The 13,033-nt window shown below is 40.3% G+C and overlaps 1 protein-coding gene across 3 annotated transcripts in view; it reads left to right on the top strand.

Moving 5' to 3' along the window:
• Window positions 1-13,033, top strand: part of ABCC8 (ATP binding cassette subfamily C member 8) — an 848,693-nt gene that overhangs the window by 28,279 nt on the left and 807,381 nt on the right. For all 3 annotated transcript variants that reach the window (XM_069223742.1, XM_069223743.1, XM_069223745.1), the window contains exon 3: window positions 6,466-6,587. In XM_069223742.1, the coding sequence (XP_069079843.1) occupies window positions 6,466-6,587 (122 nt within the window). The remainder of the gene's footprint in view (window positions 1-6,465; window positions 6,588-13,033) is intronic.

Here is a 13,033-nt window from a genome sequence, read left to right as displayed (position 1 = left end):
TTTCTACATGGCCACGTCGTAAAGTCCAAAAAGTGCAGCCCTCAGCATTCCAAGTGGGACGATTTTGAGAGTTAGCCAAGTAGTTCCAAAGGAAATGGCCTTTCCAAGGTCGGACTACAATTAGGACACAGCTTATCTCATTATCCTGGAATGTCCCATCAATATACCTGGGATATCCACCATTATGACAAGGGCAGGCAGAATAATGCCATGTTGCTCACAATTTTCAGAGTATGACCATCTTATGCTAAGACCACTATTATGACGGGAATAACCACTATAATGCATAGGGTATGCAGATTTTTAAATGCATAAGTACATGTGCACCTCCTGAAGGGTAAGCATCAACTGCACACTTTCAGCCTTTATCCCTGATATTATGACTTCCAGTAACATAAATATGGCACTAAGAAATGTACAAAAAGGCAGGATCAGGATTCACCATTTCAATTACGCATGCACCTCCTCCTTGGGGCTAAGAACCCTCTGCAACACACCATCTTTGCTTGCCTCAGCTTTGACTAAGTTAGGAAAAGATGCCACAAAGAAGAAAAGAAAAGACTGCGGTTCAAAGAGCAGATGAGTTTATAACTACCTGCTTAGAGACAAGCATCCGGAAAGTTTATCAAGAGTCGCAGCTTACCGTAATGCAGCACAGAACATAACAAGGAGGAAAGGCTAATGTGAATGATTGGGCAGGGTGGGACGGAACACATTTGAGTCCTGAGGCACATAGAAGAAGGAGTGACAAAAATAGCAAAGGGGATTAAGTAGGCTTATATCTAACTTGCCTTCAAAGTGCTGTTTATTACTGAACAAAACAACAAAAAAACAATGATCTCGATGCACAGGGTTTTTTTTCTGCTTGTGGGGCCACTGAGCAATTTTACTGCGGATGTTTGTCTTGCCTTCCATGGTGGTAATATACAGAATAATCTAAGGATAGTGACCATGCTCTATAAATGATGGAGTGGCCACCAGTAGAACCTGACAGCCCTGGGGAGATGTGCCATTAGGCCAGATGTTTCCGATAACTGAGTGAACACTGGCTACATTGCCATAAACTCAGCGCTTCCCCTGGCTCTAAATAAACCGGGGCAACTACAATTTTGGTGAAACATGAGCTTCAACAAACGCTAAGTCATGTCTGAAGGGAAGAAGAACTGGGGTTGATTCCAGATTTAAAGTGTAAGGTTACTATTTTATTTTTGATCTTTTCAACTTGGGAACTTTTTAAAGAAAGGGCTGGAAACAATGTTAGAATACAAAATGTGTTCCATTAGAGACTCTTTAGAAATAAATTTGGTTTAATTGTTGTTACTGGCCCTGAAACTGAGACTTAAGTACCCATCAGATTTGGCCTTTGACCAATAGAAAATCACTATATTAAACTGTACTTTCTGAAATGTAATGCTCCTCAAAATTACATTTCAGAACTGAAAAGCCTCTGACGTTCTATTCCATCCTCTCATCATCACTGCACATTTCAGTCTTGTATATTATGTCTGAGCACTACAGTGAACACTTGGAAATGTGCTTTTGTTATTGAAAGACACCTGGAGATGTAATATACGTAGGGTGCTATTTTTTTTTTTTTAAATCATATTGTACATTGTTGAAAGGCAGAGCATCTGTTGAAGCTGCAGCTTTACTTTTTAGAATGCCTTTAGCATTCAGTGTGCGCTTAAAAGGAGGGGGGCAGAGACTCCTCTGCAGGTGGGTGCAATGGGTGACTTTACTCACCCGCAGAGAGAAGTGTGGAGGTTCATGTTACTCCCTTTTTGCCCCATTTCAGATGGCACCTCAGAGGGCAGACTGATGTTTTTGAGGTGCACCATCAGTGAGCCTCCTAAGACCCTTTTTGCCTCTGTATGCACATACATAATATAATTGCAACAAGGTGATGAATTATTCTCAGCCACTAGCAATCGCTTGGGCCGCATCCTAATCCATCGTTATTAACACACCATGCCACCTCAGTTTGGACCCAGTCATATGCAAATCAGTCTTGACCCTGTTCCACAAGGAAACAGTCCAGCCAGAAATTCCCAGCCAGGTCCTCCCTGAACTGGAACACAAGCAATCCAATGGACTCTTCAGCTGGGTATAGTTTGGTTGTAGTCACACAGTGAGTCTGGGACCCATGTCTGGGCATGACCTGCGCAATTAGGGTGTCAATTGCAAAAATAAACAAAGTGATGGATGGAATGCTTGAATTAATCTCAGTCTCTGGCAATTGCTCATGTCCATATCCCAGTCCATCATTTTTCACCCACCATGCCTCCTTAGTTTAGGCCCAGCCATATGCAAATCAGTCTTGAGCCTTTTCCTCATGGGAACAGTCCTTCCCCAACTGCCAGGTCAAGTCCTCCCTGAACCAGAACACAAGCAACCCAGGACTGATTCTGCCCATTTTATTGGCTCTTCAGCTGGGTATAGCTTGGTTCCAGTGGAACAGTGAGCCCGGGACCCACACCTAAAATGAAGTTGTGGGATTAATTACCAACTTCATCAATTATGATGTTGAGAAGTGTTTACCTCAAACTTATGTTGCTTTGCTAATGATGTCACTTGTCCTACTTCAATTATGCTAGAGCCCAAATGACATTATTGATGACATGATGTAAAGGATGATGCTATAAATTATGACATCACCAATGCCTTCCGACACCTGGAAGTAGTTACTAAAATGGAGACATGCTTTATGACAAGATTGTTGCTCTATGTCTTAGTAGATTTGCTATTGAGATGCAGACTCTCATTGTGGACCTTGACATTTTACATTGGCCAAGTCAAACATAATTTTCAACTCACAAGATCTAACACTCTGTTACTGAGTTATAAGTGGGGCAGCTTACCTAGGTTCTGGTGTCTCCACTCTATTAAATTGTCATGACAACTAATTTACCTTCTTATATATTACTAATTAAGGAGCAGGCCACATGCAGATCTTGCATTAATTCCTGCTCAATAAACAAACCGTAGTTACAAGAGAACGTCGATTTTTGTTGCCAGCACATTATGGAAATTGTATTTACTTGTATATACGTTTGGCATACAAAAAACGCGTTTAAGCAAATTTGCAAAGTTTAGATTTTGTTATGGTTTGAAGTGTCATATACAGATTTTGGTTAATCCATTGAAAAAGTATATGGAGTTCAATATGTTGTTTAGTCCTATTATTTATCCGTCACTCTGATGAAAAGTGTATTTTAGGATAAATGGGCTTGTAAGTAAGCTCTTTCAAAAGTGGTCTAAAGGTAAATTGTGTTGACTTTTATTTTGGGGAAACTTTCCTTTTCATTTGCTTTTTTTCATAATGTATGTAAGACGGCAACAATTAGAACACCAGTAACTTTTTGGAATGTGTTTTAAACACTGTTCCTTTGCATGTACTGGGCAATGCACTGGAAAAATATAGCCACCAGCAAATAAGTATTTCTAACTAACATCCATGACTTTTCTGGATGATTTGAGTTTTTCTCCATTTGAGACGTTTATGAAGCTATTTAAATCGTGTTGCTGTAATGAGTGTATCCTGGGATTATAGAGTTAAATTAAAAGTTGGAGGTAAAACTCACATTTCTAACATAAACTTGGCATACTTGAGCCAAATGGTATCAAACTGTAGAGGACACGTTTTTTGCCAGCAAAGTTTCAATTTAATTTAGTGCACATAGTTGAGTCAATTGCAAAGTTTCAGCGGCTAACAAAGTATATATTGCTTCAATCATAGTTATTATATAGATACAGTAATGTACGAATGTCAGGCGTTTCTAAATCAAAAAGAAACTTCTCTGTGAAAATTCAATGTTATTGTATTACAAACCTTCTATACTTGGCACAGCTTCACCAATGCTACAAACTGACAATAATTTAGCAATGTGCTCTACACATGTTTACATTTGGGAAACTTTGGTCAATATTTCAAAACATTGTTCATGGGACTGCATTAACCATGCCCTCTTTAGACATTTGAGATTATTTATTTTGGGAAGGATACGAGTGCTTAACAGATATGTGCATTTTCGACTGTCATCAATAAAAAAAAGAATGTATGTGAAAATCAGTTTTAGGTGTGCTTAGTTTTAGCATATATTAACACATATTTAATAGTCCACCAATTATTTTGCAACCTTCTAGTTCATACCTATGTTATTGGGATCAATAGTTTAGTGATCTTTCTATTATGGTGATGGTTGATGGTGAAAGCAAAAATAATAATTTCTTGTTATCTCTGATTTGGCCACTTTACTCATGGCTAGATTGAATCCATTTAAATGCTGAGATTGCAACAGCCCACCTCATATTTCACTTCAGCTGTATAATAAATGTGCTCTTATAACTAATTTCATTACATTACAGTAGAGCTTAAGCGTACCTTGAGAAATAATTGCTAAGAACAAGATTCTGCCTGATTTACTAACTTTACTGTAGGTTTATGTACCTCATTACTGACCACAAAACCAATATCTTAATAGTGCAGGATTCAAACACTAAGATCATGACAATACAGATTTTTCTGAAATGTATGCATGATCAATGTAGACTGTGCATTACTGTCTCAATTGCATGTGTTTAATTAATGTGACCAGCACACTATTGCCTCTGAGGATGTTTTAATCAATGGAATCAACCATTCCTAATGGGAATTCTAATTAATGTGTCCAACAGTAATGGCACTAATGATTTTTCAATCACCATAAACTGAACACCAAAATAGTCACTTTGCAATTCATCAATTCTATAATGCCCTTGTTTTCATTTCTCCTTCCTGCCCCATCCAAGAATACTCCGATGTATGTGTTATGGCTTGGAATTGACATAGAAGGGACAGACCGTACAAATTTAGGACACAGAGAGCAGTGGTAAACAAATCGTACTGTTTTTTAGCAGTGTTCCCACTGATATTACAGATAGTTTATAGGATCAGGTAGCAGATATGTTACACAAATGTTACTGGATCTGGTCTCAGACTATAGTAGTGTAGTAATACAGTCATAAAATGCTTTATCAATGTACATTATGAATTACCTTCAAACAAGTCATGAAATAATATCCTTAACGGCAAGTACTGTAGCTAAGGTGACAACACGAGCAATACACCTCCCAACCTCGGTATACTTTGTTACCAACATGTCAGTTTTCAGTATATTGTAGAAATGTATTTTGCCCCCACATCACCTTGTCAGTTTCAGGAGATAAATAGAGGAGATTTTTGATAAACTCAATTCCCCAAACACAAAACAAGGCTGTTTTATAAAAAATGTTTTTCCATGAAAAAAAAGATTCAAATTTTTAGTAAATGCACACATTTTCAATATACAGCTTGTTGTTCAGATCAGTAACAGTGTTATGCATCAGTGGGTTGCAGGAAGAAAGAGAATTTAATAGTGATTGGGTGGATTAGTGGGCGAGGTGGTGCATAGATGAGTATGTGAATCATTAAAAGTTTGAATAGAGTGGTGTGATAGTAGATGGGTGAATGAAAGCATACATGTATAGTTGAGCGGATGGATGGAAGAGTGATGAATGGATTTTTGCGTTGATGAATGAATTGATAGATGGCAAGCTTGTGTGTAGCTGAACGAATGAGATGATGTGTGGAAAATGTATCTTTAAAAGTTATGTGTAGATGGACATGGATCTAAGTGAGGATGGGTGATGTTCAGTTTGTGAATGTTTGTGCATGTGTGGATTAATGGTTATGTGAGGATCATCTGTGTTGGTGAAAGGGTAGACAGAGAATGTGTATGTGTGAGTGTCTGTGTGTGGATGAATGCAGATCTTATTGATTCATGGATGTATCAATGATTCTGTGGAATGTTGGATGGTTGGTTGGATTAGTTGATGCAGTGTTTGTGGACTGATGTAGAGTTCTTGGGTTTACAAATAAATAGAAACCCTCTTTATGGATGGAAGGAACTTGTGATTACTAGAGAGTGTATAAATGGTTGGAAGTATGTATGTATGTATGGATAGATGGATGATGAATGACAAAAGATAGGGAGTATTTGGCTTTATGGATGGATCAAAAGACTATTGAATGGGCTAAATGTTTGTGAATGAATGGACAATTTGTGGATAGATGGGTGGATGAATGGATGGATTTGTAGATAATGGATGTTTTTTGTTTGGTTTAATGGATGAATGGAAATACTTTTCATCAATGTATGAATTTGTGGGTGGGTCTTAGAGGGTGCATGGGGTGGATTGATAACAACTTGGATGAATGAATGAAGTTCATGGATGGATATATAAATAGACAGATGGAAGATTGATGAATGTGTGTTTATGATGAATATGGTGCATGTATTACAGGAGAACTGTGAATGTGCTGTGCACATAAGCAGCAACCTTGACCTCAGCATCACCTTTGGGTGTAAAAAGTGGAGACACTGACAATTCAGTAAATGTGCATTTGCCTGAGTCATTAAGTCTAATTACTTTTTGTTTCCCTTTCAGATTTTCAGAATCCCATCATTTGCACTTGTACATGCCTGCATTAATGGCTTTCAAAGCAGCTATCACTTCAATTGTGTATTACCATAACATTGAAACATCAAATTTTCCAAAGTTGTTAATAGGTATGTATCATGCAATAGTAGTATTTGTCTCTATGGATACATTGCTTGTGTGGTTTGGTGTCAATCATTTGGTGCCTTGCCTCTATGTGGATTCTCAAACCAGTTGTAGCACTGGTCCACAAATTATACATCTTTTTACACCAACATATCCGTATCCATGAATGTGTTTTATGTAAAAAAATAACATATGCGTTGATATTATGAGTGGTCTAGTTTAAGTGGTTGTTCACAAATGGAAGAGACAGTTTGTGAGATGGATGAATGCAAACACCTTCTTTTCAACATACTGTTCTTGAAGATAATAATAATAGTGCTACCTACCAATCCTACCAATGCTTGTACTTAGTTTATGATGTGTAGTACTACACAACTATAACAGAGTATCTGCTCAAAACATGATTGAAACACTCACTTGTTCATCATAGTGAACATGAATAGTTTATAGACATTTTTAAAATGAAGTTTACCATTCAATTTCAAGAGCTATTTTCCATGTTTAATGCACTCATTAAAGATGTATGTACTCAAACTTATTATCACAACTCCTGTTGTGGCCCACTGTGTTTTTATAGTTCATTCTGCATTGAAAAAGGCACCTCAGAGGTGTTATTATCCTATCCTTCATTGCAGCTCGTATACATACCTGTGTTGCCGTGATATATACAAAGGCACACAATTATTTTTCCAGGCCTCTTCAATGAGCGGTACATGTCTTTTGTCTGAAAAATTGTAACAGGTATCACCAACATTTCTACAATCTCTGTTTCTTTAGACTCCTGTAAGGAAATATCTTGAAATCACCATTTTGTATACTGTGCACCTATGGGTATTATTATTATTTTTATTATTATTATATAACACTAACAATGATAATAATAATTATTATTATAATGATAATAATAATAACCAAATGTGTTCATGTGTTTAGACTATACAATAAAGATATTATATGGGGTGTAAACATAATAATGCTGAAGCAAGGAAAAATGTAACATTAAAAATGCTAATAAAAATGTCATTCTTTACAAATCATTTGTTTATCATATAGTAATAATGCATAATCAGGAAATGGCTTAAATATGTGTCTCTAATTATAATGCTGTCTGAAAAAACGAATTTTACATTATTTTTCATTATGATCTTTGGTTTGAGAGCATTTGAGAACACTGCTGCATAAATAAATCTTACCTTTGAAAACAAATTACATAAAAGTAATAAACACACTTTATCAGGAACTGAATTATATTGTTAAAGTGTGTAATCTTGAAGAGATTCCACGCCCTAGACAAGGTTTGTGGTGCCAGCCCATCCCCCCTTCTGCTTATTCTTAAAGATAGCTAGAGAAGCCTTTTTCCAGATAGTATGAAATATAGAAGTTGTTGTCCATTGCCCACGGGATCATCAGGAACAGTCATCCATTGATTAACAAACAATATGTGGCAGGGGCCCCCTTGTGCTGCATTTGCACTGGGGTTTGATATTTCTGCAAGTACAGTTTCCTACAGGTATAAGCATACTTTAAGAAAGTGAATACTCACAGGATGCACACCTTGGAGTTATAGAAGTAGCATATTTAACTGTATCATTTGTCACATGACATCTGAGAGCATTTAAATACAGCCTTGTCTGAGAGTTAATGAACAATAATGCTTTAATAGGCTGGTTAGATTATATTGGTTGCTCAGAAATTGCTACTGTTGACATTTAATAACAGGATTGGATAAAACTAAAATGTAATTCAGATGTCAAAGGATACAAAAATCCTTGTTGGACTTTGCCCTCTTTGCATTGCTACCCCCCAATGTTTTGCCTTCACCTCTCCTGTTTTCTGAAACCGTTTTTGCTGGCTTAAGGTCTTCACACACTTTATCACTGCTATCTAGTGCTAAAGGGTTTGTGCTCTCTTCTTTAAACATGGTAAAATTGGATTACACCCAATTGGCACATTTAATTTAATTATAAGTTCCTAGTAAAGTGGTACTACCTGTACCCAGGGTCTGTAAATTGAATGATACTAGTGGGTCTGCAGCACTTACTGTGCCACCCACTTACATAGCATTTTACAACATGTTTCAGTTCTGCCATTGCATACCGTTCATGCAGGTTTAAACAGCCATTTCAACCTGGCAAAATGAACTTTTTTGCCAGTCTAAAACCTTGCTTCCTTATACTTATAAGTCCCCCCTAGGATAAGCTCTAAAGTGCACATAGGCCAGGGTGCATTGTATTTAAAAAGTTGGGCATGTTCTTTTAGGTTTTACATGTCCTGGTAGTAAAAACTCTCAAATTAGTTTTTCAGTATTGCAAGGCCTACCTCTCCCATAGGATAACATTGAGTTACCTTATTACCTTTAGTAAGTGATAACATTTGGTGGGGAGCAGGCTGAGTATCATGTTTGGTGTCAGATGTAATTCTTTAACGGTAAAGTCAGATTGTAAGTCACAATTATGAACCTGCCTCTTTTAGAAAGTAGCAACACAAAAGGATGATGGACGGAGTGCTGATCAATGCAAACACTCACCCCCAGTCACAGATCTGGCTTTAAGCCATCCATTCTTTTACTTACCATGCCACCCCATTTTGTGACCTAGCTATATGCAAATCAGTCTTGACCCTGTTCCTCATGGAAATAGTCTAGCCCGAACTGCCAGGCCAGGTCCTCCCTGGACTGGAAACAAGCATCCTGGGACCGGTTTCAGGGTATCACCCTTCATCAGCAAGGCTAGCTTGAATCCAGTGGCACAGTGAGCATGGGATCCACATCTGGGCAGCCTGTTTCCAGTACATATCTGGGTTGGGGTGGCAGCAGGTTTCCTGCATTTCCTCTAGACAGCCTCACACAAAGAAAGTGTAGGTGTGTCTGAGTGGCCATGTGCATGTTGATGGGTCATCCTGGGCAGGATGGGAGGGAGGAGCTGATACTTACACCTGAATAGGCAGTGTCCTGCTCCCACACACAGGATTGATTAACCCCCTGTAGTGAGTCTGGAACCAGGACAGGAAGGGGGGGCATCTGTGCATTTCAAAGCTGTTCTTTGAAGTCACCCCCACTTCAAAGGCACAACTGGGCATAAGTACCAGCCCTCTGACCCTGCCAACTCTGTGCACTACTGGACCTGTGAAGAACTCTGCCAGGAAGAAAGACTGCTGTGCTGCTTCATGGACTGACTCTCTGGACTGCTGCTCTGGAAGAACTGCTTTGCTGCTGCGCTGCTCTGCTGCCTTCTGCCCTGCTGAGCAAGTGTTGGACCCATCTCACTTGAACCCAGAGTGACTCCAAAGGCTTGATGGCTTTCCTCCTGTTCTTTCTGAAGTCTCAGGGACACAAAAAACTTTGACCCATCATCATCCCCAGCACCTGGACTTTCCTTGCTGCAAGTCTTGCCCTGCCAAGTGATACCAATCCAATCCTAGGCCCTTGGAAGTTGGTATAACGTGCCTCAACTCTCTAAACCCACTCATCGCCACCATTGCACCAGTCGGAACCAACGCATCTCCTCTGACCCCACTGCATCGCTACTTGAGGACTTTGCATTGCTGACTGCGCAGCTCAGCCACAACGTATCGCCTTCATTGCAAAGGGTTTGCCAATGATGCATCTCCGACTACGCAGATGAGACTGAAGACTGCCAGACTTGTAATGAGGGCCTTTGTCTCTGCAACTTTACCTTATGTAAAATGTTGCCATGTGGAAGAGCAAAAAGCTTTGCAAACTTTGTGGAGATGTAAATATTTTGAAAGAATGCTGTAAGAAACTGGGTTGTTGGTTGAAAGGGGTGAAAATCCATCTCAAGCAACAACCACAATCCATGTTGGGGATTAACACAAAAGTCACTCAATTAATGTGTGCATAACCTTCTGGTAGTTTGGCACGAAAGCAGTGAGGCTTAACTGAGAAGCACTGTGTAAAGTACATATGAAGCGCACAAACAGTAATAAAGTGAAAACAGAACACAAGCAACATAGAATAAGTTTGAATGAATAAAATAACACCAGAATGAATAAAATCCAATCAATTGAACCAGGGTTATGGAATTTCAAATATTCCAGTGAAAGTACAGTTTAGAAGCGCAAAGCAACAACTGTGGTTATCTTGTCATGCGGGACTGGGACAAAGTCACAAGTTCAGGCCAACAACGATGGAGTGCAGTATGGCTACAGAACCGACATGATTCAACTGATAATTGTATCTTGTGCTGTTGAGGATTGAGCTGCGAGGTCTGCGTTAGCCTGCACCACACTTCATCAGTGTTGCTGGATCTGTGGCACAGGAGCTGTAGTGCATGGCCCTCTATCAAGATGGGTTACGTAGCATTGCTTCCAATGACGTCACCAATCAGGAACTGCAAAGCCGAATCCTGAATCAGGATGCATCACACCACGTTGGTTCCGCTCAACCATCAGTTATGCCTTAATGAGTACCCACTGAAACCAGCCATGGCTCCAGGACCTGGGGAGGCACTCCTTTGAGATCGGGGATTTATTCCAGCAGAGGCCAGTTGGGCTCAGGTAGGACCAGTGGCAGGTCCAAACAGGTCCAGAACAGCAGATCTGCTGGGCAGTTGTAGTGAGGCCTCTAGAGCTTGTTGTGTCTCTGTACCTCAGAACAGCAGGTGAGCCAGCTGAGCCTTGGAGTCACTCTGGTAGTCCTGGGTTTAAGGGGATGGGCCTCTCTCCTTCAAACAGCAAGCTGGCTCGAGGCTGCAGGGCAGTCCTTGTGTATCAACACGTCAGTCCTCTGAAGAACAAGGCAGGCCTCAAGCAACAGGACGGTCAGTCTTTTTGGAATCTTCTGTAGGTCAGGCAGTGTACTGAAGAGCTGATCTGAGATTCTAATATTTAGACCTGCTGGCAGCCTTTGACTAGACTACCCCCACACCTAGTTCTAGAAAGGTCCTTCCATCTCCTACCGGGTCTTCATGTAGTCTAGGGTGAAAAAAGACTTGTGTCAAGTCCCTCTATGAATGTGCTGGAGGCAGCCCTTTGAATTGTAAGTAGACCTGAGAAAAGCTCTGACCCACCAATCCTTGCAGGATGGCCCATCCTAAAAACATCTAGTCCTTCTTTATTCCTCTGTCTGGGAAGAATACACAATGACTAACTGCCAAGCTATTTGCACTCATGTAACTGAGGACATAAGTTGTAGAAACCAAATGGTTAGAACAAGAACATGTCAACTTTCTAAAAGTGACATTATCAGAATTGTAACTTAAAATCTCACTTTACCATTAATGAGGGATTTAAATTGCAATTCATTTAAGAGCAAAATTGGCATCCCAATCTGGTCCCAATCAAAGTGATCACTTATTAAATGTAATAAGGCATCCCAATGTTATACACTGGGAATAATCGGCATTGCAATAGTGAAAAATTATTTTAGGAGTTTTTCACTACCAGAACATGTGAAACTTAAAAGAAATATCCTGTTCTTTAAATACAATACACCCTACCTTGTGGACTGTTTAAGGACTACTTTAGGGGTGACCTATATTTATTAATAAGAAAGGTTTAGGCCTGACAGAAGGTTTACTTGATGACACAGAAAAACATTGAAGCTGATAGATGACTAGGAAGCATTTATTAAATCGACCTCAAAGAGAAAAGTATTGACTGTTAGCAGAAAAGAGGGATACAGCTTGTCAATTGTACTATCCTGAACATAAGCAGTTCTCAATGTTGGAACATATGTGTGTACAATAGGCAAGTAGTGTGATAACTGTTACATCTGCTGGCCTTTATCCAGCACAAAATAATACTTAGGGCCTCATTATGATGCTGGCGGTCTTCAGACAGCCAGCCTCGCAGTGATGGTCAGACCGCCGCACTCCAGGAGTTCTGAGTGCCACATTACAACCCTGGCAGTCGGACCGTCTCAAGATTCCCGCACCGGCCAGTAGCATTGTTCCCGACAGGCTGAAAGCAGTTGGATTCGCTGTCAGCCTAGGCGATCACAACGCCACTGTATGCCAGCCTTTCCATGGTGGTCTCACCGCCATGGAATGGCTGGCAGAAAGCCAGTGCTGGGGACCATGAGAGGGCCCCTGCACTGCCCACGACATGTCATGGGCAGTGCAGGATCCCCCTGCCTAGCACCCTTTGAACGCGCACTGTATGTTTTGAAGACTGTGTGTGCGCATTCTGAGGGGGCTGGTGTGCTATGGTATTGGCCTCCACTCCCTTAAGGGAGCAAAGACCAAACCCGTAGCACTGTTCCCGCCAGTCAGCTCAGCTGGAACATCATAATGCAATGATCCTGCAGGTCAGCCCAGCAGGGACATTGTAATACGACGGGGGGTGGCGCCACCAGCATGACGGCAGCCCCCTCGCTATGGCACTGGCAGTCCCACAGTGGGACCACCTGTGTCATAATGAGACCCTTAGTGAGTTATTGTTTTTTTAGAGGGCATTGTGGTGGGGTATGGTGCCAAATTCATACAGTATACTA

Source organism: Pleurodeles waltl, chromosome 3_1 (assembly GCF_031143425.1).
Source record: "Pleurodeles waltl isolate 20211129_DDA chromosome 3_1, aPleWal1.hap1.20221129, whole genome shotgun sequence".
Lineage (NCBI taxonomy): Eukaryota > Metazoa > Chordata > Amphibia > Caudata > Salamandridae > Pleurodeles > Pleurodeles waltl.
Note: the sequence above shows the minus strand (reverse complement) of the source record. Positions and strands in the feature narration are given on the sequence as shown.